General features: G+C 39.9%; 1 protein-coding gene across 2 annotated transcripts in view; it reads left to right on the forward strand.

Moving 5' to 3' along the window:
- Positions 1-1559: 1559 nt before the first annotated feature.
- The window catches only part of LOC311295344 (interferon-induced very large GTPase 1-like), a 28888-nt gene continuing 7807 nt past the window's right edge, over positions 1560-22640 (forward strand). The window contains exons 1-3 of one of the 2 annotated variants that reach the window (XM_084416668.1): positions 1560-1652; positions 7062-7157; positions 10647-11258. In XM_084416668.1, the coding sequence (XP_084272794.1) occupies positions 7106-7157; positions 10647-11258 (664 nt within the window). In that variant the 5' untranslated portion in view covers positions 1560-1652; positions 7062-7105. The remainder of the gene's footprint in view (positions 1653-7061; positions 7158-10646; positions 11259-22640) is intronic. The other variant, XM_084416669.1, reaches the window with a different exon arrangement.

Genomic DNA, 22640 nt, shown 5'->3' on the forward strand with positions numbered 1-22640 from the left:
CACATTGTGCTTCATGTCAAGAATATATTGTTTTACAGTGTAATATCAGGAGTATTGGAGAGACTGGGCTGGTTTTTTACTTTTACATCAATAAAATAGTTGAGAAATTGATTAGTCTGTTTCTCTATTTGCACTTCTACATTTCTACAGTTATTGTCTGGGAAAAAATATATAGACTTATTTTATGACTTTATGATTCACACATTAAACATCATTGTCAGATTCATTGATAAATGGTCTTTCGATCATATTGATGTTTAGTTAATTCAGTTAGCATTTGCATATAAAATGTAAATATGTGATTGTAGTGAACAATAAATTAAATAGAAAAAAGAAAAGTGGTTGGTTAAAAATGGCCTGGCGTGAGTAATGGGTCATTTTTATTATTATAACTTATTTTATAATTATTATAATGTATAATAATAATATTTTTTTTACTTTTTTTTTTTTTTTTTAAATGAAAGAAAAAAAGATACAGGCTACATCATGTGTTTAAACTCAACTGAAGCACAAACCAAAACTAGAAACATTTGGTCAGTTGACAGCCAATGATAAACAGAGTCTGTCATCTTTGCCTAGAGTTGAGGTTTAACTGTGAATCGAGTGTTTTTCCAGTACCTTTATACATTTATGTATCTCAGTTCTCACAGTTGTCTAACCTCAAGTGCGTGTTTAGTGTAGACACCGACAAGTGTTTGAATGCATGGAAATCACCTTTACACTTGTTACTGTAGTTTATATCACTGTGAATGTCCAACAGTTACTGTCAGGGCCGCTTTACATGAATTGAGAGTCATTCTCAGATGATTGGAGAAAATAAATAAATGCTAGAAATGCTTAAACTAGGGGCTCATGGAGAAAAGCAAAGCAAAAACAAAATAAAACGTTAAAAAGCATTAAAACATTCACATTCACATTGGAGTCTGTATAGATGTAGATGTATGAATACTATTGTTGCAATTCACTTTTATAGAAGTTTATCAGTTTAGTGTGAAAAGGGTCAATATTGCACACAAGAGCTCTGCTGCCCTCTGCAGGCCATTCATGGTAGACATTCCCCTGTACTTGTATTTTTTGTAAACTATTAAGAATAAACATTACATTAATAGAGAAAACACAACAAAGATAACTCACTAACTAAATAAATAACATGACCTTTCTTGCGAATATATTATCCTCAACAACACAAGGATATACAGCTTCAAATGTGAGTATTAGCCTACATCCCATGTAATTTCAACTGCTTTGTAAACTTAAGTGAACTGTTTTAGAATAAGACATTTTTTTAGAGTGCTTTTGTCTATGTTTGGTTGTTATCACATTAATGATAGCAGGTGTTAACCATGGTCTGGGTCATTTGGGAGTCCTTTGATTATAGAAAATAACCACCATGAGCACATTTTCGTTACCATTACCTGTATTATCTGATATGTGAGTTAAAGATAAAATAATGGACAGTAGGCTACGCAAGAATGGCATTTTAAGAAATGTGAAGCTTCCTCTGGTTCACGCGGGCTAGAGGACTAGGAGTGAGGAAACAAGAAGCATGTTGAAACATGAAAAAAATTAATCTGAGATCTGCGCATGCGCAACATTTGGCTTCATTACATTCATCTGCCAGCTGAAGAGACTTTTTCAACGCGGAGGAGACGGTAAATTCTTTAAGTATATTTCTTATCCTTGGTGTTTATACAATGCTTTATACTATAAAGAGTAAATAATAGTACTTTAGAATTGTACCTTTTAAAGTTACTTATAGCTTTTTTTTATTTAATTTCTGCAGGTGAATTACCGTAATGTTAAAATTGACCAGTCCACAACAACATCAACTCTCTTCATTTAAAAAGATTTAAACATTGCGAACTTTATTGGTTAACTTTAGGCTATATCTAAGACAGTAGGATTTTAACTTTTCACACTGGCGGAGCTAGGGGGTGGCCAGATGTGGCCGTGCCCACCCTTGGTCTAAGCTTGGCCACCCCTCTCACAACTGCTGTTTCTGTCTCTCTTTTTTTTACTGACAGAAATTGCGTTTTTTAAAACGCTGAACCGTCTCTTTAAGACCACAAAAAACGTGACACTTTTCAGACGCACACTCCAACTTCACCTCAGCGCCAGGCGCAAGTCAAACGAGTGCGGAAATGTGCAAGTGCCGAATGAGCTTCAGCAGAATATCAGACAGTGATATGCACATAGTAAATATAGAGTCAATCTTTCTCAACTGGTGGGTTGCAAGACCGTTTTGAGGAAGTCGAATAGTGTGCAGTCAACAACAAACTTCTCTTTTTTTCAGATGCTACTTTTATTTTAGAAGATGTGTGTGAAAGCTTGACACTTCTGTCAGATGCTGAGAAAAGGGCGTTGTCGTTGTTCAGTTGGCTATCTTCGTTAAGATGAGATGTTGTCAGGCAAAATGTCAGTAAAACTAACTAACTTTTCTGTCATACAGCCGTTGTGCTGTGCTTGCGCACATCACACGCAAATGCGGCGCGCTGTAGCCGTAGTTGTCGTCAATTAACTCATGTAAGAATCAAAAAGGCGATTAAAGTTGTCAAAACTGCATGCATGTATTTGTTATAGCCTTTATGCGTCACATGTGTCTGGATTAAAATATTCTGCTATGTGAGATCACAATACAAGGCACAAACTGATGTAATGTTTTAATGTCCAAATAAATGTGAGCACTGTGCATTTGTACTAGACGATAGGCATTCATTTTGCGTTCATTTGTAAAGGACAAACAAAAATGGATCATTTTTAAATCCATAAAATAACTAATTTTACATTCTGGCAACATTACATTATGAAAAACATAACATTTTACATTATGTGCTGTTGACTTCCGCCTTGTTCACATTCTTGCACATGGGGGTTCAAAAGAGAACTTTTGTTTTCCTTTTTAATTTAGGTATGATAGAACTGTTGCAATTATTTATTTTGACAACTAATATAGAAAGTTAAACTTTTTTTTGACAAACTCAGAATTGGTTGAATAGTTCATTGATTATATCAAACACATTGAAGGTTGAATAATCTTTGGACTACAGTATTTATCTGCATGTTATCTCATCCATGAAGATGCAACAATGTAGAACAAGCTATTGGAGATTTTGAGAACCAGAACCAAGCTAACTGAGCAAGTTGAGCCTTATTACTATTTAATTCATTTTAATATGAGGTGGTGGGTAATAATAAAAAATATATAAAATTCACTCAGTATTCCATGATTCCTAATTCACTATCTCAATTACAATTAAGTACAAATTAACTTTATTCAGTTGTGTAGGCACTAAAACAGTTCAATACATAAATCATTTTTTATGATAAAATAATAATATTTCTGTGCCACCCCAGACTGGTTGCTGGCCCTTGCCTGGCCACCCCTATGAAAAAATCCTGGCTCCGCCACTGACTTTTCATCTAGGACACAGGCGCGGATTTATGGGTGGGCCTGGGTGGGCACGTGCCCACCCAGATTGACCGGTGGCCCACCCAATCAGATTAATAAAAACAATTTAAAATTTTAATTTTAATAATAATAATAATAATGAACTAATAAATAATTTCATTTTAATAGTTTCCTGAGGACATTTATGTACAATAGCTACGAAAAATAGCTACAAAAGAAAAATATTATGTCGGCATATCACGTGTCAGTCTATGCTATCACGCAACTCATCTCTGTGCGCGCACTGACTTAACGTTATGATAGTGACTCGCGTGACAGACAGATGGAACTTCAGGTTTAAAGCAGCCGGGAGGGCTGACTGACATGAGTACAAGGTAGTTAAATTCACTACCTAAGTACCGATCTGCTATTGTTGACATTTATCAGGCGTGTTACATAGGCGTAATTTGCGGGTGGGACATGTCCCCACCACTTTTTAAAACATCTCGCGGCACGAATGTACCAATTCTACAAATAAATTAAACATCTCCAGTTAACCAGCAGAGCATTCATTTCGTTCGTTTGTTAAATAAGAGACGATCTAGCGCTGAAATGTGTTTTTTTAAATCAGGTGATGAAAGTTGCCCCTGCGATAAGTGGCGCTGATACAGTGTTCTCTCGTGTGGCTCGCGCACACACCGCACTGTCTTGACTCGACGCGCGCTTCAATCCGTTGCGGATACTCTCTATTCGTTCTGGTGAAATCACACATCATAATGCACACGTGTCCCTCCTTGATATACAACCACTGATGAACATAATCAGTTTTGATAAAAAAACAAAACAAAAAAAAACATAGTGGAGCAGATTAGATCCCACAACCTCTGACATTGTTGGCGAAAGTTCTACCACTGGACCATTTAGGTATACATTGTTCTAATAGGTGAATCTAAATATTTTAGTATACTAAAAAACTATATATAGTATATATATTAGCATACTATTTAAATCGATGGACATCGTAATGTTATTGTACAATGTACATATAATTTAGCAAAGTTACGCCACTGAGCGTGTATATAAGCTTAAAAAACCGAGGCCCCCCCGAATATTCACCAGGCCCACCTATTAATGACATTCTGTATCCGCCACTGCTAGGACATATAGCTAACTAAAACGACAGACCATTTCTCACAACGTAGCCAATTATAAATCACAAAAAAACGTGGGTGATTTGTTTAATTTTTTTTTTTTAGTTATGCAGTGATTAGTGAATGAGACTGATTCTATGATCACAAAAGAGAACAAACATTTTCACTTATGTCATGTGACATACAGATACACCCTGCTTCACAATATATCTTCTGTTCTAATATAGAATGTGAAATGTGCAGTATGTTGGAATTCACAGTATTCATAAAACAATAAAAAGTAACCAGGTGACCGGCTAAAGGTGTGTCCAGTCCTGCTCTTGGAAGGCCACTGGATTTTTTAAAGTTTTTTTTAGATTACAGACATTTATAGGCCATTTTACTTATTAAACAGACATCAACACAGTATAAGTAATTGCTTGTATTAAGAATTAACAAGTTACATAGATGTGTGATTTAAATGACAGATGGTTGGTCAGTTGTTTTTAGAAAAAATACCATGTGATTTAATATACAGTGAGGAAAATAAGTATTTGAACACCCTGCTATTTTGCAAGTTCTCCCACTTGGAAATCATGGAGGGGGCTGAAATTGTCATCGTAGGTGCATGTCCACTGTGAGAGACATAATCTAAAAAATAAAATCCAGAAATCACAATATATGATTTTTTAACTATTTATTTGTATGATACAGCTGCAAATAAGTATTTGAACACCTGTCTATTAGCTAGAATTCTGACCCTCAAAGACCTGTTAGTCTGCCTTTAAAATGTCCACCTCAACTCCATTTAATATCCTAAATTAGATGCACCTGTTTGAGGTCGTTAGCTGCATAAAGACACCTGTCCACCCCATACAATCAGTAAGAATCCAACTACTAACATGGCCAAGACCAAAGAGCTGTCCAAAGACACTAGAGACAAAATTGTACACCTCCACAAGGCTGGAAAGGGCTACGGGGAAATTGCCAAGCAGCTTGGTGAAAAAAGGTCCACTGTTGGAGCAATCATTAGAAAATGGAAGAAGCTAAACATGACTGTCAATCTCCCTCGGACTGGGGCTCCATGCAAGATCTCACCTCGTGGGGTCTCAATGATCCTAAGAAAGGTGAGAAATCAGCCCAGAACTACACGGGAGGAGCTGGTCAATGACCTGAAAAGAGCTGGGACCACCGTTTCCAAGGTTACTGTTGGTAATACACTAAGACGTCATGGTTTGAAATCATGCATGGCACAGAAGGTTCCCCTGCTTAAACCAGCACATGTCAAGGCCCGTCTTAAGTTTGCCAATGACCATTTGGATGATCCAGAGGAGTCATGGGAGAAAGTCATGTGGTCAGATGAGACCAAAATAGAACTTTTTGGTCATAATTCCACTAAAAGTGTTTAGAGGAAGAAGAATGATGAGTACCATCCCAAGAACACCTTCCCTACTGTGAAGCATGGGGTTGGTAGCATCATGCTTTGGGGGTGTTTTTCTGCACATGGGACAGGGCGACTGCACTTTATTAAGGAGAGGATGACCGGGGCCATGTATTGCGAGATTTTGGGGAACAACCTCCTTCCCTCAGTTAGAGCATTGAAGATGGGTCGAGGCTGGGTCTTCCAACATGACAATGACCCGAAGCACACAGCCAGGATAACCAAGGAGTGGCTCTGTAAGAAGCATATCAAGGTTCTGGCGTGGCCTAGCCAGTCTCAAGACCTAAACCCAATAGAGAATCTTTGGAGGGAGCTCAAACTCCGTGTTTCTCAGCGACAGCCCAGAAACCTGACTGATCTAGAGAAGATCTGTGTGGAGGAGTGGGCCAAAATCCCTCCTGCAGTGTGTGCAAACCTGGTGAAAAACTACAGGAAACGTTTGACCTCTGTAATTGCAAACAAAGGCTACTGTACCAAATATTAACATTGATTTTCTCAGGTGTTCAAATACTTATTTGCAGCTGTATCATACAAATAAATAGTTAAAAAATCATACATTGTGATTTCTGGATTTTTTTTTTTAGATTATGTCTCTCACAGTGGACATGCACCTACGATGACAATTTCAGACCCCTCCATGATTTCTAAGTGGGAGAACTTGCAAAATAGCAGGGTGTTCAAATACTTATTTTCCTCACTGTACATCAGACTATGTTTATGTAAACGAGGCCTTAAAACCCACCTTTTTAAGAGAGCTTTTGATTGAACTCCCTTTTTCTGTTTTAGCCTTTTTATCATGTAGCACTTTGAGATTTTCTTAAATATAAAGTGCATTACAAATTAAATTTATTATTATTATTATTATTAAACTGCAAATCCTGTTCGACTGGATCTACACCTATATTTGCATTCACTCTAAGCAGGAAGAGTTCAAGTCTCTAGAGTTTCATAACTCCTCCATCCCTCAGATGGTGAACAAGCTATAAATATAAAGTGAGATGTCGAAAAAAGTAGACTCTAAAGAGAAATCTTTTGCACATTTAAAGACTAAAGAGAAAATAAAGAAAAAAACATGACAGTAAATGTACAATATCTTTTTCAGGAAAATGAACAGCCTGTAGAAAAAAGGAGCAAACTCCAAATCTGATGAGCGAATCACCTGAACTATCTGACTTCAATCCATTGCTCAGCAGTATGGGTAAGAAAACAAACAAAATCAGATTTTTCCAGCCCATTTCAATGGAAAAGTTTTATCCTAACCAGATGAACGTGAATCTGGCAACATTACATCAACATCAACATTGAGTGGCGAAAAGGTTAATGCATCATCGCTTTTTAAAATATGGGTCCGGACATGGGCGGCGGTCCGCCATTTGAATATCACTGAGATAGATTAAAGGGGTCATGACATGACTTTTTTTATTTATTATGTTCCCTTAGGTGCAATTATAGTATAACTATAGTTTTTTGGACAAAAAACTTTTAAATTTGAGTGATTTATGACCTTTTCTGTTTCTCATCCTCTGATTCAAACAGTCTGTTTTGGGGGTGTTTCCCCTTTAACCCTTTCACACGTAAGTTTAAAATATTCTGGCTGACCCCCCAAGGCGACCGTTATTTAGAACATTTGGTTTCCATGGTGACGCGTCATTGCTTGTCACGTGACACACCGCAGCATCAATAGCGCTGAATGAATGATGATAGACTGCTTTTATGTCATTTTTCCTTTTTTATTAACAATATTCACAAATTTGTTAGCTATGGCATGAAATATCTGATATTCCGATTGTCAAATATATGCAAGTGGAAGTGTTTTGTTGTTTAAACACCTTTATAATGATCGTGTTAGTTGAGCTGTATGCGCGATGGGCGCCGCCATGTTAGTTTGTGCCGCAGACGCAGTTCAGAGAATCAGATCTGTTGGATTTACAACACGATTATTATTGCCTCTTCCATAGACATCAGTGTGTATTTTACAAACTCTAAATGTATTGTTTTTTTAGTACTTATGTGAATTTATATGTCTGAAACCTAAAATAAACATTATGTGGTTGAAAACACTGAAAAGTTGTGATATATGACAGCTCTGAAAGTACATTTGAATTTAGCAGTTGATCACGCAATGCACTGACCGTTCTAATCACACCGGTGTGATCGTATGCTCCAGAGACCAGCCTAGACTGATCACACCGGTGTGATCGTACGTGCGAAAGGGTTAAGAGTTCAGTGTTAACGCCCACTGTTATGATTGGCTAATGTCATTGGCTAATAGTAGTTTTAAGATGAAATACATTACTTACAGTTTACGGCGTCGTTGTTGGGCCCAGAATAGTCGGCACGGTCTGATCTTTAAGCAAAAGTTTTCTGGCAAAGCCAGCATCATACTGCGATTTGTTCTCAAAACAGTCATCCTTGAAATGTAGAGAACACATGATTAAATTAACACTGCCGTGACTGGGACATCCGCAAAAAATAAACTGCATCCATTTTTCCCTGACGTCTGGATCGTTCGGCAGCGTGTTCAAACATTTTGTTTGTCCACACCCAGGAACAGCACATCTGCGTGGCATCGCAATCTTCTTCTAAACAGACCCACTCGCTGCACGTCGACCAGTGGCGGAGCCAGGATTTTTTCATAGGGGTCGCCAGGCAAGGGCCAGCAACCAGTCTGGGGTGGCACAGAAATATTATTATTTTATCATAAAAAATGATTTATGTATTGGACTGTTTTAGTGCCTACACAACTGAATACATTTTATTTGTACTTAATTGTAATAGAGATAGTGAATTAGGAATCATGGAATACTGAGTGAATTTTATATATTTCTTTATTATTACCCACCACCTCATATTAAAATGAATTAAATAGTAATAAAAGGGCACACACTATAGCTAAAGTTCAACTTGCTCAGTTAGCTCGGTTCTGGTTCTCAAAATCTCCAATAGCTTGTTCTACATTGTTGCATCTTCATGGATGAGATAACATGCAGATAAATACTGTAGTCCAAAGATTATTCAACCTTCAATGCGTTTGATATAATCAATGAACTATTCAACCAATTCGGAGTTTGTCAAAAAAAGTTCAACTTTCTATATTAGTTGTCAAAATAAATAATTGCAACAGTTCTATCATACCTAAATTAAAAAGGAAAACAAAAGTTCTCTTTTGAACCCCCATGTGCAAGAATGTGAACAAGGCGGAAGTCAACAGCACATAATGTAAAATGTTATGTTTTTCATAATGTAATGTTGCCAGAATGTAAAATTAGTTATTTTATGGATTTAAAAATGATCCATTTTTGTCTAGTACAAATGCACAGTGCTCACATTTATTTGGACATTAAAACATTACATATCAGTTTGTGCCTTATATTGTGATCTCACATAGCAGAATATTTTAATCCAGACACATGTGACGCATAAAGGCTATAACAAATACATGCATGCAGTTTTGACAGCTTTAATCGCCTTTTTGATTCTTACATGAGTTAATTGACGACAACTACGGCTACAGCGCGCCGCATTTGCGCGTGATGTGCGCAAGCACAGTACAACGGCTGTATGACAGAAAAGTTAGTTAGTTTTACTGACATTTTGCCTGACAACATCTCATCTTAACGAAGATAGCCAACTGTACAAGGACAACGCCCTTTTCTCAGCATCTGACAGAAGTGTCACAAGCTTTCACACACATCTTCTAAAATAAAAGTAGCATCAGAAAAAAAGAGAATAATGTTTGTTGTTGACTGCACACTATTCGACTTCCTCAAAACGGTCTTGCAACCCACCAGTTGAGAAAGATTGACTCTATATTTACTATGTGCATATCACTGTCTGATATTCTGCTGAAGCTCATTCGGCACTTGCACATTTCCGCACTCGTTTGACTTGCGCCTGGCGCTGAGGTGAAGTTGGAGTGTGCGTCTGAAAAGTCTCATGTTTTTTTGTGGTCTTAAAGAGACAGTTCAGTGTTTTAAAAACGCAATTTTTGTCAGTAAAAAAAGAGAGACAGAAACAGCAGTTGTGAGAGGGGTGGCCAAGCTTAGACCAAGGGTGGGCACGGCCACCCCTGGCCACCCCCTAGCTCCGCCAGTGACGTCGACTGAACACCTGTGGGCGTGACAACGATGCGATGATGCGAAATGAGGCGTAGTTGTCTTGCGCTGAAGGTGGTCATATGCAAACGACTGGTACGTCACTTCGTACCGTGACGTCACTTCTTACCATGGATCCCCAACGAGCTGTAATTAGAGCTTGATTATATAAATGCTTAGGCCCAATTTTCCCGCCCCCATCCCGGCGAAATTATTTACGACAGCGGTAATGGACAATTCCGTTTCCAACCTGTAGAAAGACCGAAGAGGAAAAGTTCCTTAGTGGTGCTTTAACAACATGCAAGATGAGGGAATACAACTAAAGCGAAGGATAACTGCAGAAGAGGGGGAAATGAGTAAAACATTTATTAAGATCCCATCCAAACTTTTTATTGAATTCAATTTTATTGAAATTAATTTTCAACTGAGTTCAAACAAATCAATTTATTTTAACTTGGATTTTCTGAGTAACAAAAGTATAGTATGCCAAAAGACATTTAAGAAAAGTCAACTAGAAAACATTAGTTAGGTTTTACAGTGTATGTTGCAGCATATTAATGAATCTGAGAATGGCTCTTCTGTGTTTATTCTAGATCCCAATCTGACAATTGTGTTATTTGGAAGCTCTGCGGCAGTCCAGTTTCAACATGATAATATTCTACTTGGAGAAATACAAGCAGATATTGGAAATGTAGAAATATCCTGGACCGTTCCTTTGCAGATGAAGATATCAGGACGTCGTGTCTCAGTGATCAACATGATTGGCTTACATGAGACTGCACTTGACCTGGATCCCCTCACTGGTCAACTAGTGAGTGAAAATAAAATGATCTCCTTCATCTTTGTTGTGCGACTGGGTCAGCTAACAGATGCTGATAAGATGGGTATTGAGTGGCTTCAGAGAGTATTTGGTGACCGAGTTCTTCAGTTTGTGATGATTCTCTTCACCTATGAGAGCGAAGAAGAGTCTGACTCTATAATAGACGATCTGAAGAAAAACTCTGCTCTGGAGTGGCTGCTGAAGAAATGCGGTGGAAGATATCATACCTGCAGCAAGAACATGACCAAACAGTCAGAGATGAGAGACCTGATGAGCAGAGTAGAGCATCTGTTTATTGACAATAACCAGCAGTGCTACACTAGTGAGATGTACAACACTGCGTTAAGAAAGAGAGAAGATGTGCAAGACAGGACGTATCAAAGTGGTAAGAACACAGATTTGGTTTTGTGATCTCTGACATGTTTATTTACCCCTGATTTTTAACACTTCCATTCATAATTTACCAATTATACTATTATAGACTCAAATATGTTGGTATACATGGGTTGTTTTGTTAAAGTCTTGCTTTTGTTTTTGGGGTCTGCAAGATTTTCATGCTTGAATGTTCAAAAAACATTATTTTTCTCATATTTTACATTGTTGCAGCACCTCTCTTCCCAGTCTGTCAGTAACGCTCTGCTAAGTTCCTGTCTCTATGAAGCCTCTCCTTCTGAAAAGCACAGAGTGTGCTCTGATTGTTTAATAGGATCATTGTGTTGTGATTTGGCAACTGCTTCAAGCGTGTTTCGTAAATATTATGCCCCTTTACGCAGGGAACACACTGCAGGATTTTCAAAGTTGTCGGATCGCTGTTCTTCTTACACTACATGACTGTCTGGTCTGGGGTATAATTTAGTTTCTGTTGTGTGCACATTACACGACAGATCAGCGACAGGGGGTCACACATTACACATTTCAATAGGAATAATCACAGAAAACTCTGTCTGGTCTAAAAACCACATTTCATAATGTGAGAAGTGATACAGGAAATAGGGTAAAATCACATGAGTTCTTGCACGAGACTGGATTTCTTCCTGCTAAAAATGGTAGCTTGGAAGAAGCTTGTAATCCAAGTTGTCTGTGCACTGATTTGCAAAAATACACACTACACTATTGCCAATCGCATGAATTTGGACCAATTTGCCACCGATTTCGGACATTTGTCTGCGATTTCCACAAAAGATATTGTGTATTGTGTACCTGACATTACCATGACTGCATGCCTTAGATCTGGGGTGGAAAGCAGTATCTCTTGGACATGGTGACAACACACCACCACTAATGCAACTCAACCAGGCCTCGTCCCCCTTTTGCCTTGACCTGGAATTATTTAAATGAGGAATATTTTAACATGTATGTTTCCGAAAAAAAAATGTAAGACTATAATCGAGGCATTTCAGTTTAATTTCATAAACAGTGCTTACTGATATACTGTAGATTAAAACAGTGTGTCCTAACCAGAAGCAATTCAATAAGATTCCAGCAACAAGCAATTTGTCTGTCCACATCAGACACAAAATCAATAAAAAATCACAGCAAATCAGAAGAGTGTGTGGGTGGGCTCTCTCTGTGAGCGTACTGCACTTGCAACAAAATACAGTGAGGAAAATAAGTATTTGAACACCCTGCTATTTTCAAGTTCTCCCACTTAGAAATCATGGAGGGGTCTGAAATTATCATCGTAGGTGCATGTCCACTGTGAGAGACATAATCTAAAAAAAAAAATCCAGAAATCACAATGTATGATTTTTTAACTATTTATTTGTATGATACAGCTGCAAATAAGTATTTGAACACCTGAGAAAATCAATGTTAATATTTGGTACAGTAGCCTTTGTTTGCAATTACAGAGGTCAAACGTTTCCCGTAGTTTTTCACCAGGTTTGCACACACTGCAGGAGGGATTTTGGCCCACTCCTCCACACAGATCTTCTCTAGATCAGTCAGGTTTCTGGGCTGTCGCTGAGAAACACGGAGTTTGAGCTCCCTCCAAAGATTCTCTATTGGGTTTAGGTCTGGAGACTGGCTAGGCCACGCCAGAACCTTGATATGCTTCTTACAGAGCTACTCCTTGGTTATCCTGGCTGTGTGCTTCGGGTCATTGTCATGTTGGAAGACCCAGCCTCGACCCATCTTCAATGCTCTAACTGAGGGAAGGAGGTTGTTCCCCAAAATCTCACAATACATGGCCCCGGTCATCCTCTCCTTAATACAGTGCAGTCGCCCTGTCCCATGTGCAGAAAAACACCCCCAAAGCATGATGCTACCACCCCCATGCTTCACAGTAGGGATGGTGTTCTTGGGATGGTACTCATCATTCTTCTTCCTCCAAACACGTTTAGTGGAATTATGACCAAAAAGTTCTATTTTGGTCTCATCTGACCACATGACTTTCTCCCATGACTCCTCTGGATCATCCAAATGGTCATTGGCAAACTTAAGACGGGCCTTGACATGTGCTGGTTTAAGCAGGGGAACCTTCCGTGCCATGCATGATGTCAAACCATGACGTCTTAGTGTATTACCAACAGTAACCTTGGAAACGGTGGTCCCAGCTCTTTTCAGGTCATTGACCAGCTCCTCCCGTGTAGTTCTGGGCTGATTTCTCACCTTTCTTAGGATCATTGAGACCCCACGAGGTGAGATCTTGCATGGAGCCCCAGTCCGAGGGAGATTGACAGTCATGTTTAGCTTCTTCCATTTTCTAATGATTGCTCCAACAGTGGACTTTTTTTCATCAAGCTGCTTGGCAATTTCCCCGTAGCCCTTTCCAGCCTTGTGGAGGTGTACAATTTTGTCTCTAGTGTCTTTGGACAGCTCTTTGGTCTTGGCCATGTTAGTAGTTGGATTCTTACTGATTGTATGGGGTGGACAGGTGTCTTTATGCAGCTAACGACCTCAAACAGGTGCATCTAATTTAGGATAATAAATGGAGTGGAGGTGGACATTTTAAAGGCAGACTAACAGGTCTTTGAGGGTCAGAATTCTAGCTGATAGACAGGTGTTCAAATACTTATTTGCAGCTGTATCATACAAATAAATAGTTAAAAAATCATATATTGTGATTTCTGTTTTTTTTTTTTTTTTTGGATTATGTCTCTCACAGTGGACATGCACCTACGATGACAATTTCAGACCCCTCCATGATTTCCAAGTGGGAGAACTTGCAAAATAGCAGGGTGTTCAAATACTTATTTTCCTCACTGTAGATGAGTACATAATTAAGTTAAAAAATATTACACCATTTTAACAGTATTAAAAATATATACTGAGGGACTGAAATAATCTCTGTCATAGAAGTTCACAGTTTGAATGTTCTTGAAAATGTATTTTCAAGATCTGAGGTGAATTGTCAAGTCTATAAAGGTCACGCAAAATTATACTCAAACTCACATTCAATTCTTTTAACAAAAAATAAAGCAAATTGTTATTGTCATGATTTTTTACGTTGTTGTTCTAGCCGTGATGGACATCATAGGATCCATTAGCGCCTGCAATAAACCATCCGGCTGATTTTTCTAAATAAGCTCTAACTTTAATAATGTTCAACCAAAGGAACACCGCTTCTGGGGAGGTGTTTGGCTCGAGGTCGTGGTGCAAAGGATCTTAGGATAAATACAACCGTTTCTATAATAGAATCAGTGTGTATCGCCGCTACGTCAATCTTTTCTGATTAACAGAGAAAATATATATTTTATGGCGTGTTGAGGCGTCAGGTCACTTTTAGTTACCTAGGACACAGTGTAACTCCCTTTGGAGTGGACTCTGTGTTTTGTAATGTGCTTTGTGCTTTGAAAAGTCTTAGCACATGTCGGGAAGACTCAGAGCTGCGCCTTGATTGGAAACTTAAAGGGATAGTTCGGAGTAAAATCAACCTACGGTCCTTTGCACCATGACATCGAGCCAAACATTGATGCATAATTAAAGGTAGAACTTATTTAGAGATATCAGTTGTATGGCTTAGTGCAGGCGCTAATGGATCTTATGATGCATCTCGTAAATTACCCCACTAATAATGCCCAGAATGGTACCACATTTATACAGTAGTACTCATAAAACGAGGCATTGGAAAGTTTGTAAGTACATCAGGAGTTTGTTTAAATAACACTTGCCTGACGGCTCATGCTACTGCTAACCTGGACGTCGACGTCACTTCAGTGGTTTGGGAAAAGCACGTAAAAGTCCTGGCAGAAAGCGATGCATAAGGATGTAGTGTAACAACGCCCAGTTCCAGGAATGCACTAATATTTTGTTGGTAGTACCAGTTTGCAACAATTATTTGTTAACACTAAGTTGTAAACACTTCAGAAAAAATAATAATTCATTGTTACACTACATCCTTATGCATCGCTTTCTGTCAGGACTTTTATGTGCTTTTCCCAAACTACTGAAGTGACAGAATACAACAGTTTTTATAGAATAGGAGCATGGCAAAGGTGACATGATTCATTACAAAATATTTCTCCAATATGATTGGTTCTTCATATGCATAATGCAAACCCTTCTGTTACTAGTTAGATCCAAATTCTTGATTTCTTGATTTACTTTACTTTGTTACTTATTTATAAGTAAGGTTTTATATATTTAGACATCTGTCTAGTTTTATTTCGCCTTTTGTTATATTTGGAGATGATTCAGACACACATTGATTGACTTTGACCAAAACATTTAAGTTTCAAAAGCATATAAATGTATTCCTGCAAGGAATTATAATTTTTTTTGGTTATGATTAATTAAAAAATCCATCAGGTACATGTATAAAGATTGTTAAAGTATGTTTGAAGTCACCATTAAGGTAATTAGGGTTCCCTTTAGTTGGGCACTTGGCTATTGACTAATTGCTATCACTATTTTCTGTGAAATACATTTTACTGTGAGCACTTGAAATCAAGTGACTGGCAGCTGGATTTTGACATGACTACCCAAATAAGTATGAAAATCTTTAAAAACCAGTCACTTTCAGTTTTGAACTTTCATTATCAAGTTCTTCTCAACTGTCCCATTGAAAGAGCTCTTCTCATAACTCATAACGTCTGTTATTGAACAGACTGCTTATGAGTACACTTTTATTAGGCATTTTTCTTGGTTTTCATATCTCTAAATGTTTTTGTTAAGCAATGTACACACATTTTTTTAACTGATTTGTGAACAGATATTTTGAAACAGGAGACAATTGAGGCGTTGACACGTTTTACTAGTTTATAAGTGACTTTGATCAATAATGTAATCATTACTAAAACTAGGGCTGCACGATTTGGGGAAAATTTCATATTGCGATAATAGAGGTCAATATTGCGATTGCAATTGTGATATGCGATATAATAAACAAATGGTTTCAAGAGTCAACTTGCTTGGTTCTCAAGGAAAATAAATGCACACACAGATTAGTAATAATCTGCCTAAAGAAAAAAGTTCTTTAGTCAAGAGCAGTGAGTGGCTACTGTGTACTGTCCCTTTAAGACCTGCCGCTGTTGTCAGAGACGCGGATCTCACACGCGCCTCACAAGTCATCACAACTCTTCACGTTCATCATAAGACTACTCTTATGTTATGAAGATACTCGACAAAAAGACATGTTGGCACAATTTTGTGTGTTATTGTTCGTTCAAGCTCGAAAGAGAACTGTATTCTGGCATGCTGTTTTGTGCGCACGCACGATATTAGTGCGAGTCTTATTAGTGTGTGTCACAGTCAGGACATTCACAGGCAGCGCGTTCATTTTGGCATACATGTGTGTTCGTTCTACCGCTAAAGAGAACTTGATACGTGGCGCGCTGTCTGTGCGATACTGGCGCACGTCTATCTGTGGCTCGTGTGTGTGTGTGTGTGTGTGTGTGTCAGGAGGACATTCACAGGCAGCACGTTCATTTTGGCATACCTGTGTGTTCGTTCTACCGCGAAAGAGAACTTGATACTGGCGCGCTGTCTGTGCGATACTGGCGCGCTTCTATTTGTGGCTCGTGTCGTGTGTGTGTGTGTGTGTGTCAGGAGGACATTCACTGACAGCGTGTTCTTTTTTGTCTTATCGCGCATGAATGGTTTAAAAGCATTTGCATGAATAGCGGGATCATGTCCAAAGGATGCCAAAAATTAACAGATGCTGCGTTAATTGAGCTAATTTGTAGTATTTTATTGCATTACTAGCGTAATAGAGCATTCATACAACAGGTTATCACTTCCTCTATATCGTTTTCATTCTCCCCTCAGAACCCACATGATCCTGAACTGCACCTCTTGTGGTGTGGAGTGGAACTGCCGGTAACTATAACATAAATATCAGGATACCACATCCCTCCCCCCTTAAGAGAAAAAAATACTTCAGTGATCAAACATCATATGTTCCCCCCAAACTACTCACAAATGTACTGTAAGGGTGACATTGTACTTAATACTGTTAACACAGAGAAACAAAACCAAATCAACAGTAAACTCTTCTAGACAGTCTGATCACCTTGTTGAACAGTTAACACACCATCTGGCATTCTCACATTTTTTTTATTTTTTTTTATATATAATTAAACTCCGTGAACAGAGTAAAAAAAAAAAAAAAAAAAAAAAAACCCAATTAGGAAGGTGGTAGACTGCCATCCTTCCAGTGAGTCCCAGAGCTAATTCTTGCTCTGACTTGCTCTGTCTTGTGCGCTCGGAACGGCGCAGCACCGGTAGTGGATCTACTCCTGCTTTTGTCTGTTCAACAACTGAGGGGTGTGCTTGGGCTGTCTCAGAAGCAGTCATTCTCTCTCTGATCGAAGTGGTGACGGCAGAGTCTGCAGGCAGGGCCTCCAATACTGTATCTGAGACCTGAAGAGTGGTAGGCTCCTCCATCCTCTCGGGCATGGGCGTTTCACCGCTCACTATTGTATGCCGTTTTCTGATTTGATCGACATGACGCCTCATGACTCGTCCATCTCCTGTCTGTACTGTATAGGATACAGGTCCTGTGATCTCTTCAATGACCGCTGGTATCCAACGGGGTCCATGACTGTAGTTTGAGGTGTACACATCATCCCCAGGAGAAAAACTCCTCCACTTACTGTGTGTGTCATGTTGTTCCTTCTGCTTGAGTTGTTTCTTGCGTATCTTTGACTTCACATCCGGCAGCAGAAGATCCAGTGTTGAGCGCAACCTCCTGGACATAAGCATTTCAGCTGGTGAAAATCCTGTCGTGGTTTGCGGTGTGATTCTGTAATTAAACAAAAATCTAGCTATTCTTGTTTCCAAAGTGTCTCCCTTTACAGCTCTTTCCGCTAGACCGTTCGACGCCGGGTGGAATGGTGCGGATGTTATGTGCTGTATGCCATTCTGTTTTAGGAATGCTTGAAACTTTTGGCTTGTGAAGCAAGTTCCATTATCTGATACTAAGGTCTGGGGCAGGCCATGTATGCTAAAGCACTGTCTGAGTTTTTCAATGGTAACTTGACTTGTTGCTGTACTTGCTGGGTACACGTCAATCCATTTGGAGTGTGCATCTACAATGACAAGGAACATTTTCTCTAGAAAAGGGCCGGCGTAATCCACATGCAGTCTGCTCCAGGGTGTCTCCGGCCACTCCCATGGATGTAGCGGTGCTCCTACTGGAGGATTTCTGCTTTCCTGACATGTATGGCAGGACTGCACTTCCTTTTCAATTTCGGAGTCCATTCCTGACCACCAAACGTATGAACGTGCTAAGCTCTTCATACGGTCTGCCTCATCCTCTTCCCCTGTTTGTGGCAGTGGTAACCTGCTCAGTGCGTCTGCATTTGCATGTTCCTGCCCAGGTTTTTATATGATTTTGTACTCATAAGCTCTGAGGAGTGTTGCCTCTCGGTGACCCCATCTGTGGCACTGGCTTTTTTTCATGAAAGAGTGATATCAGTGGTTTGTGGTCAGTGTTGATTGTGAATGTTCGTCCGTAGATGTATTTGTGAAACCTCTTGATCCCGAAAATGATAGCTAACCCCTCCTTATCGAGCTGTGAGTAGCGCTTCTCTGCTGGTGTTAGCGTGCGTGACATGAAGCCTAAAGGTTTTTCACTACCGTCTTCCATGACATGTGACAGTACGGCACCTAATCCCTATGGCGAGGCATCACAGGCGAGCATTAAGTCTTTGTCCGCTGAATAGTGACCCAGGACTTTAGCTGACTTCAGCAAGTGTTTTGAGTTCTGAAAAGCTTCTTCCTGCTCGTTGTTCCAGGCCCACAAAACATCTTTCCTCAGCAGCTTGTGTAACGGGGCTAAGCGTGTAACTAGACTAGGGAGAAACTTATTATAGTAATTCAAGAGACCTAAATAGGCCTTTAGCTCAGTCACTGTGGTTGGCGGTGGAGCTTCCTCTATGGCTCTCACCTTGCTCTGTACGGGATGTAAGCCTTCAGCATTAACTACATGCCCTAGGTATTCCACCTCATTTTTCAGAAACGCACATTTGCTTCTGTGAAATCGCAGGCCAGCGTCTTTCAGTCGCCTAAGTACCTCATCCAGCGTGCTCAGATGTTCAGCTTCGTCTCTCCCCGTCAGAATAATGTCGTCTAAGTACACAGCTACTCTTGGAAGGCCTTGTAACAGGTTTTCCATCGTTCGCTGGAAGATGGCGGGAGCTGAAGAAACTCCAAAAGGTAGCCTATTGTAGGTGAACAGGCCTCTGTGTGTGTTTATTGTGAGGTATTTCTTTGAGGCATCATCCATTACAATCTGTTGATAGGCGTGGCTTAAATCGAGCTTGGAGAACTGTTTCCCTCCTGACAGGGTATTGAACAGGTCTTCGACACGGGGAATAGGGTATTGCTCTAGTGAGGAGGCACTGTTAACTGTTAGTTTGTAATCTCTGCATATTCTGACCGACCCATTTGGCTTTAAGACAGGAACTGTGGGTGCAGCCCATTCAGCATATTTAACGGGCGCTATAATGTCCTCCTTCAGCAGCCAAACTATCTCCTCTTCTACTTTTGCCCTCATGGCATAAGGAACTGAGCGGGGCCGATAGAATTTAGGATGTGCTTCAGCGGACACTCGAATGGTTGCTTTCATGCCTTTCAACATGCCTAATTCCTGCTTGAAAACATCCTCATTTCTCATGAGTACTTCCGGTAGACTCTGTGCCTCTTTTCTTACATTTTTTATTTCTTCCCACTTCAGCTTTAGAGCCTCTAGCCATCCTCTTCCTAACAAGCTAGGTCCTGTACCTTTAACCACCACCAGGGGCAATGTCTTTACTTGCCGCTCATAGTTGACTTCCACTTTGGCTACCCCCACTACTTTGATTTTCTCCCCTGTGTATGACTTAAGTAACAGTTTAGTTTGTCTTATTTGCGGGCGTTGCTTTTCGTTCCATTCATGTGGATACTTCATCTCATTCATTATGCTTACACTACATCCTGTATCAATTTCAAAATTTACTGTCTTCTTATTCACTTCCTTAGTCACTTCAAACGGTTTTATTCTCTGAATTGAAGTCTCCGTTTCCATGCAGTTTAATGTGAATGCTTCCTCTTCAGATCTATCACCATCCTGCTTTTCACAGTCTACATTATATGATCGATGTGGACGTGAACGCCGCTCTGCTCTGTATGCTTTCTCTGCTCTGTATGCTTTCTTTTCATTGGGGCGTGCACCTTCTTTATTTCTATTTCGGCAAGCCTTAGCTATATGCCCTACTTTCCCACAACAGTGACACTTTGCCTCCTTAAATTTACACTCGGCTGCTCTGTGTTGCTTCCCATGACATCGGTAGCATTCTTTATCTCTCTTTTTCCATTCACCCTCCTTTTTCAGTGTACCCTCCGTCTTCATGCTGTTGCATGCTAATGGTGCCTTATGGAGGTCTTGAACATTTTTACTAGCAGCTTCTGCAGCTACTGCAATTTTGAACGCCCTCTCAAAAGTCAAGTCTGTTTCGGATAGCAAGCGTCTTTGAATCCTGTCGTCATTAATACCGCATACCAGTCGGTCTCTTAACATCTGTTCCAGTGTAGTACCATAGTTACAATCATGTGCTAATCGTCTCAATTCTGCTACATATGCACTGACGGTCTCCATAGGCTGGCGGGAGCGTGAGTCAAATTTATATCTCTGCACTATTTCGCTCGGTTTTGGGTTGAAGTGCTCTTTCATTAAAGTTTTCAATTGACCGTATGTTTCCGAGCTGGGCTTATCTGGATTCACCAGGTTCCTTATGAGCTTGTATGTGGCTGGTCCCACCACGCTGATGAGGATAGCTCTCTGCTTCTCTCCATCATCAATTCCGTTAGCTTAAAAAAACTTCTCTAGTATCTCGCAATACTCTTCCCATGTCTGCTCCTTCACGTCAAAAGCCGACAGAGTGCCTATCATCGTAGTCATCTTTGCGTTTGTCTCCGTGAATCCTCCGGTCCAATGCTAGCCCTTTGCTCTCCCACCTTCAGCTCTCTGAACTCATCCAGTATCATCCGTCTTCAGACCGACGCTTATTTCATCCTTCCAATATCCTCGTCGCCAATATGTAGTAACTTCAGTAATATAAGGACTGAATCACGCACTATAACTGTACTTAGTATTTTATTGCATTACTAGCGTAACAGAGCATCCATACAACAGGTTATCACTTCCTCTATATTGATTTCATTCACCCCTCAGAACCCACATGATCCTGAAGGTCAACTGCACCCCTTACTGCTTGCATACAGACAGCTGGCCTACTCACACTCATCCCCGCAAGACCATATTGGTAAACCAGCTTTACCAGCTCCATTTTGCTTGAGAACAGCATGAATATGCTAGTCCGCCAGCTAGACCAGCACTATACCAGCATAAACCAGCCTGGACCAGCACTATACCAGCACTAACCAGCAGAATCCATGCTGGATTTTTTTAGCAGCGGGGGTCTGCGTTTATTTGGCATATGGATGAAATGGACTGTCCGTCTGATCTGTTCTCTCATCAGCAGAGCATGGACAGAAGGTAGACTTGCTCTAGAGAGTTATTAAGTGCCTGGTATTCTATCTTGCTATAGGATGCCCAGTATTCTGTGAAGACAGGTCATGTGGAAGTGGTTAAGCTACTTGCTTGGCTCTGATACACAGTCCACATTTCACAAACTTATAGGAGTCAATCATCTGCAAACAAGATGTCTCTCAGAACAGTCTCCTTCACTTTGGTAACAGCCTGAAGTCTTAAAAAAATGCCAGCAGAATCATGAACTCTAAACACTCTATACAGACCTTAGTCCCTCGGGAGTTCCCCCCTCCTAAGTGCAGATGGAAGAAGAAATTACAGAACCTGATTGCAAAATAAGCCTAGATCCTGCAAAGATAGGCTGAATGCTTTGAAAATGTCCTCAACCAACCATCATCTATCACTGATAAGGTGATTGAGACGATCCCCCAGGTCAACATCAACAGCGACATGGACATGGACGACCCACCATCGGTAGTCTAGGTTAGAAAAGCTATTAGCCAGCTATCCAGTGGCAAAGCTCCAGGGGCAGAAGCCATACCTGCAGAAGTTTATAAAACCAGTACAGTGTTTCTTTTAGGATTTTTTTTAGCAGTGGGGGCAGGTCTGTCCCCCACCCCCCCCCCCCCACTAAACTGAACTGACACTTTGCTGTAACACAAACAAGTATATTTATTCACAAATAATGAGGCAGATTTTCAGTTGCGATTGAACTGTAACCTTAAAAAACCAAAACCTTAAGTGCAAGCTTATGCTTGCGTTGTGTCAGAGTACACCACGTGATGCATCTGAGCGAATCACGTTAGCAGAAACCAGCAGTAGCCAATGAGATTTCGTCATTAGCTTTAAATCCCC

The sequence above is a fragment of the Rutilus rutilus genome, assembly GCF_951802725.1.
Source record: "Rutilus rutilus genome assembly, chromosome: 8".
NCBI classification, from domain to species: domain Eukaryota; kingdom Metazoa; phylum Chordata; class Actinopteri; order Cypriniformes; family Leuciscidae; genus Rutilus; species Rutilus rutilus.